The sequence below is a fragment of the Oncorhynchus mykiss genome, chromosome 7 (genome assembly GCF_013265735.2).
Source record: "Oncorhynchus mykiss isolate Arlee chromosome 7, USDA_OmykA_1.1, whole genome shotgun sequence".
Lineage (NCBI taxonomy): Eukaryota > Metazoa > Chordata > Actinopteri > Salmoniformes > Salmonidae > Oncorhynchus > Oncorhynchus mykiss.
Window position 1 is genome coordinate 43526699 of NC_048571.1, and position 19177 is coordinate 43545875.

Consider the following 19177-nt stretch of genomic DNA (forward strand, 5'->3'; position numbering starts at 1 on the left):
TTTATTTTATTACATCAGTTTAATTAAACAATCACAGTAAGACTTAATTGTTACCCAAAAATGATTTGATAGATACATTCTGCTGCATTGGACATTTAACACACATGTAGGAGGGTCTGCACTCTTGCCTGCCCCAGTCACACTCATCTCTCTTCAAGAAAAACAGAATGTTACACTCAGACTGACTGTCTTGTAGTTGGGGCTACCATTCAGGAGCTTAACTCTGTACGCCATGCCCTCGTTATTGAAGGGAGGAGGACTTGCACACTGCGCTCACCCTGCTCAAATAAGTCTCCAACTCTACTAGCTCATTATAGAGCTTTCACCCCAACATTTTTACTTCTTGCACATTAACTTTTATATTGTGGCCATATTTGGTCAAATACAATATCCCTGTTAACATTTTCAAAACAGGTGGTGGCCCTGGTTCTGTCTGATGTAATCTGAGATCCCCTGGACTTAAAAGCCCAGCGGCCCCATATTGTAGACTGAGGCGTGGCCTCAGGAGATTTGGTCGGTGCTGGACCGCTATGGGCTAATCGCAGCCTCTCTCCCCACCTCAGTCAAGCAGGTCCCTGGACACTCAGCTCCCCGGTGGGAGGAGGCTGGAGAGCAGTCAGACAGGGTGGCATATGTTCTCAATGCTGTGATTGGCTCCAACAGTATTGCTCTGGAATGCGCAGGGCGACGTGCAGGGGAGCTTGGATTCCGTCCAGTTGTGCTGTTGTGGGGACGTACAGTCTGTCTCGCCTTTATGGTCTACTGGCTCACTTTGCCTGCTCCCGTGACGAGCCCCCTCCTGAGTTGCCTGTTGAGATTCTGAAGCTGGGGCCCGAGATGGGCGTGGTGAGTTGGGATTTGTGCCGTGCTATGCAGGTGCTTGGCGTGGGGAGGGATGGGGAGCCACCGTATGCTGGCTGGGGGAGAGCCCACTGCGCAGTTGACAGGCAAGGGGCGTGGTGGGCAGAACCAAGAGCTAGCCCTGCGAGTGGGGCTGGAGCTGGGAGGCTTGGCACTCCCTCCGAAGGGTCCCCTGTTCCTGCGTGGTGGGACAGATGGTCAAGACGACCAACTGAGGCAGCAGGGGCGGTCATAGACGCAGGGCTTGGAGAAGAAGCACGAGCACAGGGGCTGGACACTGAGGCATCCTCATTAACAATGATTTCTTCACCTTTTCACACCTGTCTGGTGGGCAGTGACTGCTCCTACCAGGGTTAATGGGTACCAATGTGAGGGATGTGTACATCCTGCTCATCCCACCAATCCCCATAGTCGTGTCTGGTGAAGACGAGGGCCTGAAAGCAGCTAAGCACACATTTCAGTATGAATCCATACTGAGTAGACTTAAATATATTCAGAGCTCAGCTTTTCAAAGTTGACCTTGCCAATTATACCCCTTTCCAGCAAGCCCTTCTGGAAGTCCACGTTTAATTTAAAAAAGTCGCAGTCAGCTATGTCTAATGAATAGCGTAAATTGCTTACTTTTTGGTTATTTGTGGAGAGTGTTCTTGTACAGAGCAATCGTGGGTTGTGTGCTGGACATCGTATTAGAGAATGATTTTTTTTTTTTTAAACTAAATGTGACTTTAATCAGAAGACAGCCAGAGGCCTCATGCATTTGCTCCTTCTCAGTATGGAGGTTCCAGCCATAGAGGGGTGTACAACGACTATAATAAGGTGAGTCTGTCTAGAAAAAGAAATCAAGAGTTCGAGGGGAGCTGCCATTTGATGTAAGGCTTCTATCTCTGACCACTTTCTCCACAGTAGTCTTGCTCCAGCGCACTCTTCGTGGATTACTATGTAGCCTTGCTCCAGTGGAAATAAAAACCGCTCCTTATTCATACAATAATATGTTATGGACATAACAGCAGTCACAACTCACAGCAGTTGTCAAGTCTTTTCAGATTCTGTCTACCGGTAGATTAGAATAACATTTCAGTTCAATCTACAACCAATCAGAGGACATAGACTTGGATAGATATTTTAATGGCTCACCAATCAAAGGCGGTAAAAAATGTACATAAGCTTCATTTTAAAATATGAGATTTAAAAAGATATGACATATGAGAGAATATCTTCGCTTATCGCATGGTGTGGCTGTCTGGATGTAAACTGAGCCTGATTAGTTACCCCTTCATGACAACCGTCCGGGAAAAAGTAATTTTTCAGCGTAGAGTAAGGAAGCGTCTGCAGGCCCACCTCATCGATGAACTCCAGCCCATTTGAAAAGGCACAACATATCAAGTCTGTGTCCACTCAGCAGCACTGTCTGATTCGACCGAGAACAAGTAGAATGTAGTCCAACTTGTTATGTCCCGTCTGTCACTCACGGTGTGTCTTGATGGTGTCCCCTGCAGCACGCTCCCTGACAGATAGAAAACATTATCACAAGGAGTCACACCTACTGCTTTTTGTTGTTGTAATTATAATAGATTTTTGAGTAGAAAAACACATACAAATGACAACATACACTTAAGTTGGAGTCATTAAAACTCGTTTTTCAACCACTCCACAAATTTCCTGTCAACAAACTATAATTTTGGCATGACAAATCATTTTTCCAACAATTGTTTACAAACAGATTATTTCACTTATAATTCACTGTTTCACAATTCCAGTGGGTCAGAAGTTTACATACAGTCAGTTGACTGTGCCTTTAAACAGCTTGGAAAATTCCAGAAAATTGTCATAGCTTTAGAAGCTTCTGATAAGCTAATTGACAATTTGAGTCAATTGGAGGTGTACCTGTGGATGTATTTCAAGGCCTACCGTCAAACTTTGCTTGACATCATGGGAAAATCAAAAGAAATCAGCAAAGACCTCAGAAAAAAAATTGTCGACCTCCACAAGTCTGGTTCATCCTTGGGAGCAATTACCAAGTGCCTGAAGGTACCACATTCATCTGTACAAACAATAGTACGCAAGTATAAACACCATGGGACCACGCAGGCGTCATACCGCTCAGGAAGGAGACGCGTTCTGTCAACTAGAGATTAATGTACTTGTGTACAAAAAGTGAAAATCAATCCCAGAACAACAGCAAAGGACCTTGTGAAGATGCCTGAGGAAACAGGTACAAAGTATCTATATCCACAGTAAAACGAGTCCTATATCGACATAACCTGAAAGGCCACTCAGCAAGGAAAAAGCCACTCCAAAACCGCCATTAAAAAAAGCCAGACTACAGTTTGCATCTGCACATGGGGACAAAGATTGTACTTTTTGGAGAAATGTCCTCTGGTCTGATGAAACAACAATAGAACTGTTTGGCCATAATGAATATCGTTATGTTTGGAGTAAAAAGGGGGAGGCTTGCAAGCCCAAGAACACGTGAAGCACGGGGGTGGCTGCATCATGTTGCGGCGGTGTCTTGCTGCAGGAGAGACTGGTGCACTTCACAATATAGATGGCATGAGGAGGGAGCAAAATTATATGGATATATTGAAGCAACATCTCAAGACATCAGTCAGGGAGTTAAAGTTTGGTCGCAAATGGGTCTTCCAAATGGACAATGACCCCAAGCATACTTCCAAAGTTGTGGCAAAATGGCTTAAGGACAACAAAGTCAAGGTATTGGAGAGCCATCACAAAGCCCTGACCTAAATCCCATAGAAAATGTGTGGGCAGAACTGAAAAAGCGTGTGCGAGCAAGGAGGCCTAAAAACCTGACTCAGTTATGCCAGCTCTGTCAGGAGGAATGGGCCAAAATTCCCCCAACTTATTGTGGGAAGCTTGTGGAAGGCTACCCGAAACATTTGACCCAAGTTAAACAATTTAAAGGTAATGCTACCAAACATCTAATTGACTGTATGTAAACTTCTGACCCACTGGGAATGTGATGAAAGAAATATAAGCTGAAAGAAATAATTCTCTACTATTATTCTGACATTTCACATTCTTAAAATAAAGTGGTGATCCTAACTGACCTAAGACAGGGAATATTTACTAGGTTTAAATGTCGGGAATTGTGAAAAAACTGAGTTTAAATGTATTTGGCTGAAGTGTATGTAAACTTCCGACTTCAACTGTACATCTCCACACCTGCCCAGACCCACCTGCACACACCCCCATCACTCTCTGCCACATGGCCTAAAAAAAAATATTGAAATATGCAGACAAATGGATTAAAAGTACATTTACATTGTAATACTTTGACAGCCAACTTTAACTCCGCCCATAACTTTTGGACTTTGCAGCATTCCCAGAAGGCATGGATTATTGAGTCATTGTTAGTTTTACCCTAAGACTTGAGGTTTTGCTGTAGAATTAGCTAATTTTGCCCTGTGTAATAAATTCTATATATTAGTTTATATACTGTATTAAGCGTACATTTTCATTAACTGTAATTTCATTAGTTATGTTCCAACATTCCCTCCATCTTGTGCCAATATCAGTGTGTCTTTGTTCCAATATTTTTTTATATATTTTTGTAAGAGTCAGTTGGATAGGCTCTAAGGTTTTGTTGGTCTTACTTGTCATATGAATATCATTCTGTGACTCAAAATTGGATTCCCTCAAGATTTATGATGTTCAAAAGATTTTGAATCGACATTTCTTCATAGGAAGATTTAATGCATTTATTTGAAAAAAAAAAAAAAAATGCGGTCATGGAAATAAATGTATTTCCTATTACCAAGTAATTTACGATTTCTGCTTTTTAGTTTATGTGTACAAATTTATCAGGGAATTCTGAAAAGCTATTGATTTTTAGACAATTGAGACATGGATTGTATATGTGTGCCATTCAGAGGGTGAATGGGCAAGACATAATATTTAAGTGCCTATGAACGGGGTATGGTAGTAGGTGCCAGGCGCACCGGTTTGTGTGTGTCAAGAAGTGCAGCGCTGCTGGGTTTCACGCTCAACAGTATCCCCTGTGTATCAAGAATGGTCCACCACCCAAAGGATATCCAGCCAACTTGACACAAATGTGGGCAGCATTGGAGTCAACATGGGCCAGCATCCCTGTGGAACGCTTTTCACACCTTGTAGTCCATATGCCCAGATGAATGGAGGCTGTTCTGAAGGCAATATTATGGAAGGTGTTCCGAACATTTTGTATTTGTGTGTCTATTTTTAATAAACAGTTCGATTGATATGTATCAAGTCTGTTTTTAGTGTTTATTTTGTCTGCTGATAATTGATTCAGGGTTGTTGAGTCTAAGGCTAGGATCAGTCTAACCCTTAAGAAAAAAAAAGATTGCAGTCAGAGTGCAGTATAACTGCAGTACATTGTAGTATAACTGGAGTTAGAGTACATTAAATGCAGTATGAATCTGCAAAACCTGCTTCCAAAATACCATACTGCACATTTACTGTAGTTTCAAAACTGTAATCTTTTTTTAAAAGTGAAATATTGTTTCTGATTTATATAGATTTTCATAACTTTTAAAATTGTCATTAATTGTGTTGTTTCTAATTAACGCATCTTTATCTTAAAATTATAACTTTTGGCATGTATTCATTTTGAGGGCTGCGAGATGTTTACCATTAAGTAGTATGCTTTATTTGAGTTCAGCCTATAGTCGTTTTCTCTCTTCAAAAGTCAAATATCATATTCCTGCTTAAGTTCAGAAATGTTATTTTCTTCCTTACCTTGTAAATAAAAATTTTTTTATGGACTTTCAAAAATAGGGATTTTATTTCTCTTTAATAAAAATGTCTAACTTACATTTCACTTTTGCAGAGTATGAGATTATCAGTTCCTTAATGTACGCCTTAAAAGCATCCCAAATGAAATAGGTGGGTCAGCTTTTCTCTATCCTCTGTCTACATTTGTAAACGTTTTTTAAAATGTAGGTACACACTGCTTTTAATAGTAGGAAGCAACCAACTAGCGTTAACAACTAAATTCATAATGGGAAAATCAAATGTGTGGAGTCCAGTGGATAGCTAGAGAAAAATGACACTATTGTGACTGTAGAGAACAAGTCAGTATTATGGGTACCTGGAGGGAGACCCATGGATGCTCGGACACCTACCATCCACTGCGGTGAGGTACAGTGTCAGGTGTGCCTCCATTCTGTCCACTAGTACCTAAAATGTTAGAGCACAACAATACATGGCTGCTAGCTTCGACCGCAACTGGATTCTAATTTGACGGAACATTGGGTTTATACAGATCAAAGCCCAATGTCATGTCAGAATCCAGTTGCAGTTGAAGCTACATGGCAGTGCCTTTCAGACATAGAACTAGTTACAATTTGAAACGGCATGGTATTTGAATGCTTCCATACAGCAGTTACATAGTAGGTAGTGGTCAAGTTATTTTTGCATGGCCCAGTGCCCCGAGTGGGTGGAGAGTTAATTTCAGGACCAATGGATTGGTCTAAAATGAGCAAACTGCCCACCCAGGGCACTGGGCCATGCAAAACAAATTTTCCCAGTGTAAAGCAAAGCACAGGGAATTTGACCAAACCTTACTTGCTGATACTTCCTCAATTCCCGACTTGGAAGACAATCCATGTCTTCTAAACGTCCATGTTTCTGTTGCAAGTGGTTCGTTTGAATTCAGAAAATGGTCAGTAATTCAAAAAATATATATATTTTGCTACTTGAAGTAATCCAACAATGTGTATGCCGTGATCTTGTCTATTTCAAATTGTATCATTGATCAAGGCAGATGAGTGTCATCAATGATGTATATAAACCCTGGTTTGCTGATGCTACTGTATGTGCCGGCCATTGCGAGGCTTTGAAGCCATCGGTCGGCCATATTGGCACTCCTGAGCAGTCCTCAATAGAAGTCAATAGAATTCCACAGTATTTCAAGAACAAAATGACATGTATATAAGTATTTTTTGTTGTAGTGGGGACAGTAACATTAGTAATCTCAATGTTATTACATTATGGGAGCTAAAAAAAAATCAAAAGTATACATTGTCTGTAATAGAATAAACATTGTAAAAACAAATGTTGACATTAATAAATGCATTTCTAAAGCTTCCAAAAGATATGGTTTACACTGGCGGAAAGGGTACCCAATTGTGATAGAAAATGACTTGAGTAAAAGTCTAAAAGCATCTGGTTTTAAATTTACTTCAGTATCAAAACACTATAAATCCTTTCAACTTCCTTATATTAAGCAAACTAGACGCCACAATTATTTTTTACGGATAGCCAGGGGCACACTCCAACACTCAGGCATCATTTACAAACAAAGCATTTGTGTTTAGTGAGTCCACCAGAGCAGAGGTAGTAGGGAGGGCCAGGTGCTCTCTTGATAAGTGTGTGAATTTCACCATTTTCCTGCCATGCTAAGAATTCAAAATGTATTGAGTACTTTTGGGTGTCAAGGAAAACATATGGGAGCAAAAAGTACATATTTTCTTTAGGAAATTAGTGCTATAAAAGTCAATGTTGTCAAAAATATAGATAGTCATGTAAAGTACAGATACCATGGCTTGACATTAACTTTTTTGACCCCCCCCCCCTTACTGCACTAATAGGCTACTGTATAAAACATGTCCATAAGTGTCCTCCATCTGGAGACCTACTGGGTGTGAAAGCTTTTGAACCAACCCTGCACAAACACACCAGAATCAACTTATCAAGGTCCTGTTGAGCAGCTGATTTTTTACTATGTGGTGTGTTCGAGCAGAGCTGGAGCAAAAGCCTGCACATCCAGTAGCTCTCCTGGAGGATGGCTGGCCACGCTGCAACATTACAATTACAACCAAATACTTTTTTTGTAAAATTACTTCCTCATTCAATGAACCTGGGATCAAATGGCTAAGGTGGGAGAGGTAGCTAACTAAGATGTGTATCTATTTGTAAGGGTAAAATATTCAGTGTACAGGGTAGATCTTCACAGCATAGGAGTTACTTGTCAATTAGGCTATTCTAAGAATATTTTCGTACTTTGTCAGAATTACATGGCCTGTATTGAATAGTAGGAGAATACTAGCCAATTTTGAGCGCTTGATTAACGGTTTTACAACCTGAGTATGCAGCATTGGTTTCATCAACTTCGCACCCCGTATCAACTGCATGTCGGCAATTTGCGGTTATACAAAAGTGCCGGTGAAAAGTAATTTTAGGACATCGGACATAAGTGACATTAATAAATACTAATTGCTAAATAGTTACCTAGACAATTTTAACATATTGTGTAGTTTGGCTTGTTATCTAGTTAGTCTGTATATAATTTACCTGCTGCGCAATGTCTCTCGCTCCTCTGGCAACGGCCCACTGGCACGCAGGTGATGCACACACCATGACTTTTCCAGGATTTTCATTGCTGACCAGAAATGTGCTATAACTGGGCAAATAACTCACTATTAACGAATATGAACAAAATGCGGTTAAACTTGCTGTGATCTCAAACACGCATCTCCCGACTGCATGATTGACAGACCACTTGTGGCTGTCAATGCAGGCCTTCAATAATTATACTCCCATGCGCTCCGCAGAGATTGGGAAGATAGAGGACAGTGCAAAACACATTGCATCCAGGGACAATGATCCAATTCTGATCTGAGTAGCCTAAATGGTTTGATAGTGCTTTTTGTCCTACTTTTTTTTGTACTTGCCCTGGGCAAGTGGATACCCCCCAAAATACTTAAGTAGTACTTCAAAGTATTTTTCACTTAGTTAAATTATACCAGTGATTCCCAACCAGGGGTACTGGGACCTGGATGTACTCGAATGCTCATGAGGCCATGTGCGTACTGTAAAATGCACATGAGGGGGTACTTCAGGGGTACTCTGGTTAGACAAAATTCAGTAGGTGGTAGTGTAAACGAAAAAGGTTGGGAACCACTGCATTACACCACTGTGGTGGGGGAGTGCCAAGATGGAGGAACAGTGGCTTCAACACAGCACCCCCTATCAGTCAACTTTTCTTGCCCAGTGACCCCAGCCCAGGCAAACCTGCAACCCAGGAATCCCCATCATACGTCAGCAAAATAATGTATAATCAAGTGTTGTCTTATCAGTTAAATGATAATGGAAAGTAGAAGTAAACCAAATATATATTCTGGGGGATTTGTTTCTGTGAAAAATCATTTGAATACTGCTAGCTGCAGTTCATATCCATATTATTAATATTTGATTCAGTGACTGAAATTATTGCCCCGTCCTCGGTAGCTATTGGGCATCGGAAGCACTTCTTACCACGAGATCGCCTTGCTATTCATGTTGAATGCCAATTTGAACTAAGCAAGCTGCTAAATCTACTGTGTAGGCTATTAGAGGGTGTAGGCTACCTGCATCGAACTAGCCAAACCATGGCAAAATGGAATTACAATCATAAACCCAGATTTTAGTCAGTGGGCCTAGCCTATGGACAAGTCAATATTCCAATAAACCATTCCTAACGGTTTGACACAATTGCCAGAAAATAGCCTAACATTCGTTTTTTGAAGTGTATTTATTTTTTAGTCACATTAGCTCGCAATAATTATTATTTTAATGGGAAAACTTTTGCTTCTAAGGTCGTTAAAAATCAAGATTCCTTCGAAATGCCGTCAAGGTTATGGAAAGTTTTAATTGGCTAAATGTGGCAACTCCGCTATTGCTGCAGTTTCAGGCCTTGTGTTCTGGTTTAGAGTAGTAATTTATTCAATACGTTTTTTTTTTTGCTGGACCTGGCAACCCTGAACTCTAGGGACAACCTTTAAAAAAAAAATCAATATGAAACATTGTCGGCCCAAATGAGCCCGATTACCCAATTGTTGTGGTCTGGCACATGGACTCAAATCAAGAATTGGAAGTATCGGTTGGACGAACATCCTCTTGTGCTATATGCTTTACACTACTTACTGTGTAACGGCTGTATGGAAGCCTTCACATAATCACCACCGTTTCAAAGTGTACTTACTTGTGGCTAGCTAGCATAGACCTAAACGTCATGGTGGCAAACATATGATAAATGTTAGCTAGTTTCCTGTAGCGCTCACCTTGTCGGTAATACATATCGTTCACAGTGTTTCCGTAAACTCTCCAAGCGAAGTGGATGGCAATGAGACTGACAACAAGCCAGCTAAACAGGATCTTGAATATTGACACTCTCATATCATTAGCCAACCAGTCATCCACAAACTCGGAAAGAAACGACACAAACCCGTCCACAATACGGGATAAAAACTCGAAATCCCACGGCTCTTCCATTTTATAAAACGCCACCCAACGTGTATGATTTTGTCAAAAAAACATGCCTTACCTAAACCAGCTAACGTTATGGCTGACTGTTACAATTCGTCAAAAATATTTGAGTGAACTCACAGATGTAAATATTTGCTTTTAGTGTTAGCTACTTATATCAGGCTTTCTAAACCCAGAGACGCAACATCGCGAGACTTCCGGGAACGCTTGCGAAACAGATGAAGCAGACCAGGTGGGTTGAGAAGTCTGTGACCGTGCTCGAGAGCATCAAAACCATGATGTGGTGTTTGCGAATTAATCGTTATTTTTTAACTACTCTTTTTACTAACTCGAGTCATAATTCGTTCATTTTAGTCATCCGTTTAACCTGCTAGTGCTGGCCACAATGAGATCATCGAGCAGGATTAATACACGCTCCTCCGGCTCAGCGGCTCCAGAGACTTGCTCCGACCAGCAACTGTCTGTCATTTTGCGCACAGGATTAGATCATGAGCATAGAGAATAAAAATACATGTCTAGAACTGATAATTGACCACATGTTGCAAGAATGAATGCAAATAATTGATTATTGAATGTTATCGATGGACACAGCTTTGTAACAGCAAAACATACACAGCCCGAACTTCGAATCGTTTGGCATTCAAGTATTGCATTGCGCCAAGAGTCGTTCAAAATCTAGTCCGGTTGCGGCACAACCAGTGTATAAAAATGTATTTGTTTGTCTAACAATCAATAAATGTACATTCTTTAAAATATCAGTCACAAATTACATCTCCAATAAGCCCCCTATGGTGAACGACAGGCTTGTAGAATCATGACTTGAGATTTCAGCTCCCCGGAATGGGGTCCTGCCTGCCGGCTATGGTGAATGAGAGGCTTGTAGATTCATTACTCTTTCGAGTTTTCAGTTCATTGTCCACCGGCAAGGGGTCCTGCAATGCTGTGGGAATTACTGACTCAAATTAACAAAATTAGTCGAAAGATTCATTATTTTGACTGAATGAATCGAAAAGATCAGTCAGTTAAAAGAGCTGACTTTCCCATCACTTCATGTATCATTGGTAAAGTCTGACTGACTGACTGATCTTCAACTAATAATCAGTATTTATTCATGACGCAAGGTGATTTGTAGATCAGTCAGTCGGCAGTCGCCTGCAATGTCGAACAAGTCCAATGAGAGAAGTCAAAAATTCTTAGTTGTTTATTTTTTCAAAATCTAAAGGCACAACCTAGATTGGGCCAATGTTTTAAGTAGTTGAACACGTTATTACTCAAAATTCGTGAAAGTGACAAAGACACGTTTTCATTTTCGTCAAAAACATTATTTGTCACATGCCCCGAATATAACAGGTGTAGAGTAAACCTTACCGTGAAATGCTCACTTACGAGCCCTTAACCAACAATCCGTTTTTAAAAAAGAAATTAAGAAACATTTGCATAATAAACTAAAGGACTAACGAGTAACACAATAATATAACAATGAGGCTATATTCAAGGGGTACGGGTTAGTCGAGGTAATATGTTACATGTAGGTAGGGATAAAGTAACTATGCATAGATAATAAAATAGAGCAGCAGCATATGTGAACGCATGTGTGTCTGTGGCGTCAATATGCGTGTTGGACTGTCAATGTAGTATGTGTGAGTTTGTAGTTTGAGTCCAGTGCATGTGCAAGAGAGTCCGTTTTATAACGTTAGTTATAAAAAGCTTTGGTTAAACTGCAGTACTGTAGCAAAACTATAGGAGCAGTCGACACCGTGCTTCTAGACCGGAACCCTGGCCCATTGCCCTGGCACGCACTCTGACTTGGGAGGGGGAGTTTCTCCTCTCATTGGTTTATTACTTGCTCCATCTAAATGACCATTGGCCAACGTATCCTATCTGCTGTCACCATTGGGATTCCGGATGTGCTGTTGTGAGTGTAAAAATTGTCAATCGGCAATTTGCCTACCAGTTATATGGCCTAAATTCACGTTATACACGATTTAACAACGGAATATTTAAACGTAGGTGAGCTTTGTTTTTTTGTATAATGTTTCAAGGTATGTCAGTGTGCGTCAAAACGGGGGTTTTCGGGAGCACTGGAATGTCTTTTGCTGGCTAGTGTGTGTAGTGAGGGGTAGCCTGCAATAACATGCAGGAAGAAAAGCTAAATAAATCAAGTAGCTAGAATAAGATGCGTTTTCATTTAAACCTCACGGTAGTTGGCTATGATAACGTTAGAATTACAAGGCGTTTTCATTTAGACCTAACGTTGGCATTGCAATGATGATGATGATGATGATGTATATGTTCAGGGCCCGGTTTCCCAAAAGCATCTAACGGCTAAATATATATATATTAGTTCCAAATGATGAATTTAACATTAAGATGCCCTGGTTTGGATGCACATTTGCTTCCCCCTGCCTGTGGCTTTAGCTGTTTTGAGAAATTAACGACTCAAGTTAAAGTTTTAAAGCGTTATTAGTAGCTAAAGCTAACGTTGCGAGTAACATACGGCTACTTAGCTATGTTCTCACTGCAGGGGATTTAATCTTATAAAGATGCCATTGAGTGCTTGCTACCGAAGCTAAAGCCACACATCTGCTGACCCATTTTAACCTGGCTCGTCATCTAGGCGTTAGCTACTTGCATGACCAGTTTGTGGCCAGCTGCGTAGCTCGATCCCAAGTGGTGTGCTGCTGTAGGATGACAGGAACTGTTAACTGAATATCAAATAAATGACTAGTCTGCCAATGAGCGCTTCGTTTTCTGTGATTTACAGTGTCTGTGATGTCAACATGGAGAGAGATGACAGTCAAGAAAAAGGAGAGACAGAGGAGATAACAAGTTGTGATCCACCCTCTGCTGACTGCATCCCGTCAACTGGTAATGAAATGCCTTATGTCATCTAATCTAGAATGAAAGTTAGCTCATCATTAACCCTCTAGAGTCTACTAAACTAACATATAGAATTGTTGTAAGATGGTCATACCAAGGATCATTTAGATATTTCCGTTGGAAATTTAGGACCTCTTTAGGTGTGTGTGTATATATATATATATATACACAACATATTTGATGAAATATTGAATTTGGCCTTACTGCTATTAGCCCATAGAAACGCATTGAATTACAGATTCATACATGGAAAAACAGAAGGAAGTTTGTTTTGAAGCGTCTGTCCTATATCTGACAGACACTTTTGCGGAATGCCTATATCGGCGGCTGCGGGGATTGAGACGCAGTCCATACAAAAAAACAAATATCTCTAGCTTCAACATACTCTTTTTATAGGGATTGTTGTATTATGCTAATTAGATTTCCCGTTGGGCTGCAGAGATTGACTTAGAGGTTTAATGGCAATGTAGCTGATCTTGAAATGCTTCCACACAGAAAGTAGGGAGATCTGCAGTGTTTGTGATTATTTTACTGAGTATTGTCTGATTTTTCAGGTTCTTCTTATCACACTCCGGCCCTGCCCTCTGACAATCCCCCAGTTCCTGAGCCTGCTGGAACAGTGGGAGGAGACAAAAACATCAATGTGACTTTAGAGGAGCCTACATATCCACCTACATCAGATTCTATGGGAGAGAAGGGACTACAAGCAGCTCCTGACCAGGATCTAGGACCGGCTCCTGTTCTGGTAAAAGAGGAAGAGACTAATGTGTGCAGTAAGATAGAATATCAGAACTTCTCAGGTGGTCAACCAGAGACTGTCCCAGAGGAGGTTTCAGCTGAGAATGGGCAGGATGACTCAGGGGAGTTTATCGTCACTATTTTGGCCAGGGGTAAATTGGAGGAGCAAGGTCTGGGAGTGAAGAGGCATTCCTCTCCACTGTCAGAGACTGGCGCCCCAGAGGCCCCCCCATCCCACCGTGACGAAGACGTGACAGCGGAGAGCTGGAGGCAGCACAGGAAGCATGTGTTTGTCCTGAGTGAAGCAGGGAAGCCCATATACTCCCGCTACGGCAGTGAAGAGGCTCTGTCGTCTACCATGGGAGTCATGATGGCACTGGTGTCCTTTGTCCAGAGTAGTGACAACATGATCCGCTCGGTCTACTCAGGTGAGAATTTCTAGAATTTCCTTACGTTCATGACTGTGACAATAACTGTTACTGAAAGTGTAATGAATTGCTCACTATAGGTGTTTATTCATCATTATTTGCTCCCCCTGGACAGCTTTACATCCTATTTTTTTCTTACATGTCTGTACCCTCTACCCCCCCCCCCCCCCCCCCCCTCAGATGGGCACACAGTGGTGTTCATGCAGAAGGGTCCTCTGGTGCTGGTGTCTGTGTCAAGCAGCCGTCAGTCAGAGAAGCAGCTGCGTGGTGAGCTCCTTTACGTCTACTACCAGATCATCAGCATGCTCACCCAGGCCAGCATCGCTCGCATCTTCCAACACAAGAAGAACTATGACCTGCGGCGACTACTGGCCGGCTCCGAGAAGATCCTAGACGGCCTCCTCAACCTGGTGGACTCGGACCCCAGCTTCCTGCTGGCAGCGGTGCACTGCCTGCCATTGGTCTCCTCTCTCAGGGACTCCCTCAGCCAGATCCTGCAGAAGGCCATCACCCCCAACCTGGTCTTCTCCATCCTCATCGCCAAGAACCAGCTGCTCACCATCGTCCAGGAGAAGACGGTGATCGAGGACGCCAGGCTGGAGCCTGCTGACGTCCACCTGCTGCTCAACCTCATTGGGGCCTCCTCTGCCTTCCAGGCTGGAGAGATCTGGACTCCCATCTGCCTGCCTCTCTTTAACCCTGACTGTTACTTCTATGCCTACATCTCCTACCTGGACCCCCCAGAATGCACTGTGTGTCTGCTGCTGCTCTCCACGGATAAGGAGGCCTTTTATGCTGTGGCAGAGTGTAAGAGGAGAATAGAGGTGGCCATGCTGGCTCAGAGCTCCCTGAGCCTCATAGCCAAGGCCCACTCCTACAGCGTGAGCCAGGTGGGCGTCTCAGACCTCAGGCACTTCATGTACAAGCCCTTTGACGTGCCAGACAACCACAAGCAGCTCACTCAGTTCACCAGGTAGGTGCTATCTATTCTGTTGTGCTTTTGTAACCTTCACCCAGTGAATGATTCACGTCAGTCTATTTCATGTAACTTCTTTTTCACATTTAAAAAAAAAAATTAAATATACTTTTTGGACTAAATATTCTCTGGATACTGGTCCTGCAATGTGTTTTAATGTGCAGACAGATTAGCCTTCAAATATAATTACTCAAAAAAGGAATGTCAAAGGGGAGATGTTTTTTTTTTTTTTCTTTACATATTACACATGTGCCTCAGGTCAGATCATATTCATCCTCCAGTAGCCTTGTGCATTTTACCATAGTATTATTAAAGAATCATAGAAATTGAAAGCGCATGATATCTATAATGATACTAACAAGATTGTATAGTTCTCACTGTAAGAAAAAGCATGCCAAGTGACCTATTTATCTTGATTGGTAGCTTTGGGTTTCTTATTAGACGAGTTGTACCAGTGAATACAACCTTGCAAAATGTTATACAACTGGGGAAATAAATATTCCCCATGCAATGCTGCGTTAGACAGGCTAACATTTCAGTCTAACTTACATTAGAGCTTGATCAAAGTTGGGGAAGCAAACATGTATATTTTGCTGCACATTGTTTGGCAATTCCATTTTCATGTACAGTTCATTCGTAAAAGTAATCAGACCCCTTGACTTTTTCAACATAATGGATTCAATTATTTTACACACAATACCCAATAATGACAAAGCAAAAACATGATTTTAGAAATGTTTGCATATTTATAAAAAAAAAACTGATGTCACACTTACATAAGTATTCAGGCCCTTTACTCAGTACTTTGTTGAAGCACCTTTGGCAGTGATTACAGCCACAAGTCTTCTTGGGTATGACGCTACAAGCTTGTCACAGCTGTATTTGGGGAGTTTCTCCCATTCCTCTCTGCAGATCCTCTCAAGCTCTGTCAGGTTGAATGGGGAGCGTTGCTGCACAGCTATTTTTAGGTCTCTCCAGTGATGTTCGATCAGGTTCAAGTCTGGCCTCTGGCTGGGTCACTCAAGGACATTCAGTGACTTGTCCCGAAGACACTCCTGTGTTGTCTTGGCTGTGTGCATAGGGTTGTTGTCCTGTTGAAAGGTGAACCTTCACCTCAGTCTGAGGTTCTGAGTGCTCTGGAACAGGTTTTCATCAAGGATCTCTCTGTACTTTGCTCCGCTTATCTTTCCCTCCAGCCTGACTGGTGTCCCAGTCCCTGCCGCTGAAAAACATCCCCACAGCATGATGCTGCCACCACCATGCTTCACCGTAGGAATGGTGCCAGGTTTCCTCCAGACGTGATGCTTGGCATTCAGGCCAAAGAGTTCAATCTTGGTTTCATCAGACCAGAGAATCTTGTTTCTCATGGTCTGAGAGTCTTTAGGTGCCTTTTGGCAAACTCCAAGCGGGCTGTCGTGCCTTTTACTGAGGAGTGGCTTCAGTCTGGCCACTCTACCATAAAGGCCAGAATGGTGCAGTGCTGCAGAGATTGTTGTCCTTCTAGAAAGTTCTCCCACCTCCACAGCGGAACTCTAGAGCTTTGTCAGAGTGACCATCGGGTTCTTGGTCACCTCCCTGACCAAGGCTCTTCTCCCCTGATTGCTCAGTTCGGCTAGTCGGCCAGCTCTAGGAAGAGTTTTGGTGGTTCCAAACGTCATCCATTTAAGAATGATGGAGGCCACTGTGTTTTTGGAGACCTTCAATGCTGAAGAAAGTTGTTGGTACCCTTCCCCAGATCTGTGCCGACACAATCCTGCATCGGAGCTCTATGGACCAATCCTTCGACCTCATGGCTTGGTTTTTGCTCGGACATTCACTGTTAACTGGGGGACCTTGTGTAGACAGGTGTGCGCCTTTCCAAATCACATCCAATCAATTGAATTTACCACAGGTGGACAATGGAATCAATGGAAACAGGATGCACCTGAGCTCAATTTCGAGTCTCATAGCAAAGGGTCTGAACTTTTGTAAATAAGGTATTGTTTTTTAAGTTGAATAAATGTGCAAACATTTCTAACCTGTTTTCACTTCGTCATTATGGAGTATTGTGATGTCATTATGGAGTATTGTGTGTAGATTGAGGATCCTTTTTTAATTTAATACATTTTAGAATAAGGCTGTAACGTAACAGAATGTGGGGGAAAATCCAAGGGGACTGAATACTTTCCAAATGCCCTGCATAATGTCTTGCTGTCTTTTTTAATAAAAATGTTTTAATTACATTTGATGTGCTGTTGATTTCAGCCCAGAGATGGAGGCTCCTTACAGCACGGAGGAGGAGAGGATGAGGCTGCTGGACCTGTACCGGTACATGCACGGTCGCATCCACAGCTCTTCCAGGGCCCTCAAGCTCATCTACCACGTGGCAGAGAGGGAAACGCTGTTGGCCTGGGTATGTCACTCCCACAAGGATTTACACGTGGAAGTGTTACTATGGGCAGCTCCAAGAAGCTCTCTGTACAGGATGTTGTCTGGAGTCTTGGTCTCAATGACCTGCATTCCGGTGTAGATATGAAGTGAGCTATTTTGGATTGTTGCTAGCATTCATGCGGCATACTTCTCAGCTCAATGGAACATAACAGTAATTTACAAAGTATTTGAAACTGTTTAAATGGATCTGCTAAGACCGCTTATTGCATCTTTGTCCTTTTCCTCTATAGGTCACAAGTAAATTTGAATTGTACACCTGCTTCAGCCCCTTGGTGACTAAGGCTTGTGCCATTAACGCCATAACCAAGCTTCTACGGTGGATCAAGAAGGAGGAGGACCGTCTCTTCATCCGATACCCACCCAAGTATTCAACCACGCCCAACCCCAGCAAAAGCTCCCGAAGGTCTGACCAGCAGGATTCCACAGATAATGGCTTCATGTCTCTACTATAGAGCTGCTCTATCTCTGTGCTTAGCTCCGGCTCTTCCACTCTGTCAACACGTAGTTTGTACACTGGTTCTACAAGAGGTTTGGCACTGACCACATCCTACATCTTTGGGTACTTCATTGAATTTTGACCACTGGACTATTTAAGGAGAACTTGCCTTTTTGACACTTTCAGACTCTTCTGTACCTTTATGAGAAAGCATGTACAGGAACTGCATTAACACTTTAGATTACAGTCGAACAAGTTGATGTTCAGGGAATCTGTAAAGAGAAAGCAAACATTTTTAAATTGGCTAGTGGTGGAACATTGAAGATAATTTTCAATGCTATTGAGTTTTTATATTGTTTTATTCTATTGTAACAAAAGTGAGAACTTCTCGAATGCATCATATCAAATACTTGTTACATATAACTATTTCAAGTCAAGCTTTCATGGTCATTGACACTGTAGCACATGACAAATGAAATGGGACTACCTACATTATAGAACTACTCTTGAATTTGTTTTCAACTGCCTAATAATTATAATTATTGCTAGAAACCTTAATGTTGACAGGCTGACACAGGATTTAGTTTAAGTGTGGTTGTTGGTGGGATGAACAGGAAATGAAAAATCATTAAATGTCTGAATTTTGAAATGTCATCTTCATGAAAATTGGAAGGATTACCACTTGTATGTGGATATTTGATATGACATAACTTCTTACATGTCGTTCTCAGTTGATACAATTGTTTAACTTGCATGTTATCTTTGCAGTTTAGTTTGTAAATAGTGTTAACTCAGTTCATTATGCTCTGGTAATGTAAATATACAGTTACATTGTCATTCTATCCTTTATTGCTGGGAACCAAATTCTTCACCCACAGTCTACTCTAGTAATCCTCATGTACTTGATGGTTAAATGCTTTGTCCAGCACACTCATAAAATCCCACAGAGTCCTAATTTGTGGGGTTCTTTATTCAGAGACACTTCATGCAAATTCTTGTTGGATACCAGGATCAGCTATGCTGGACTTTGTCATGTTCTGAGTGGTGGCTTATCTGGTTTGACTGTTAGGAACATCTTATCTAGAATATTCATGTTCAGTTGGTTCTTAAATAAATCCCAGGTTGCACAAACCACCTTGTCATTCTTTAACTGCATGTTAGATTTTTACGAGACTGAGAACAAAC

General features: G+C 41.8%; 2 protein-coding genes and 1 pseudogene across 5 annotated transcripts; 2 read left to right on the forward strand and 1 right to left on the reverse strand.

The window, feature by feature from the left end:
* Positions 1-3: 3 nt before the first annotated feature.
* LOC110527816 (T-cell leukemia translocation-altered gene protein homolog) lies at positions 4-10339 on the reverse strand. The gene is made up of 3 exons (XM_021609348.2): positions 9900-10339; positions 5982-6036; positions 4-2365 (listed from the first exon to the last, which is right to left on the reverse strand). The coding sequence occupies exons 1-3, from the start codon at positions 10108-10110 to the stop codon at positions 2323-2325; spliced, it is 309 nt and encodes a 102-aa protein (XP_021465023.1). The 5' UTR covers positions 10111-10339; the 3' UTR covers positions 4-2322.
* On the forward strand, positions 233-2349 carry LOC110528952 (annotated as a pseudogene).
* On the forward strand, positions 10299-19119 carry mon1bb (MON1 secretory trafficking family member Bb). Of its 4 annotated transcripts, none has more exons than XM_036983289.1 (6): positions 10299-10336; positions 12869-12972; positions 13539-14150; positions 14331-15123; positions 17371-17518; positions 17787-19119. In XM_036983289.1, the coding sequence occupies exons 1-6, from the start codon at positions 10323-10325 to the stop codon at positions 18006-18008; spliced, it is 1893 nt and encodes a 630-aa protein (XP_036839184.1). In that variant the 5' UTR covers positions 10299-10322; the 3' UTR covers positions 18009-19119. The 4 variants fall into 4 exon arrangements, with proteins under 4 accessions (XP_036839184.1, XP_036839183.1, XP_036839185.1 ...); XM_036983288.1 differs by lacking the exon at positions 10299-10336 and adding an exon at positions 11885-12019; XM_036983290.1 differs by lacking the exon at positions 10299-10336 and adding an exon at positions 11956-12110.
* Positions 19120-19177: the final 58 nt, after the last annotated feature.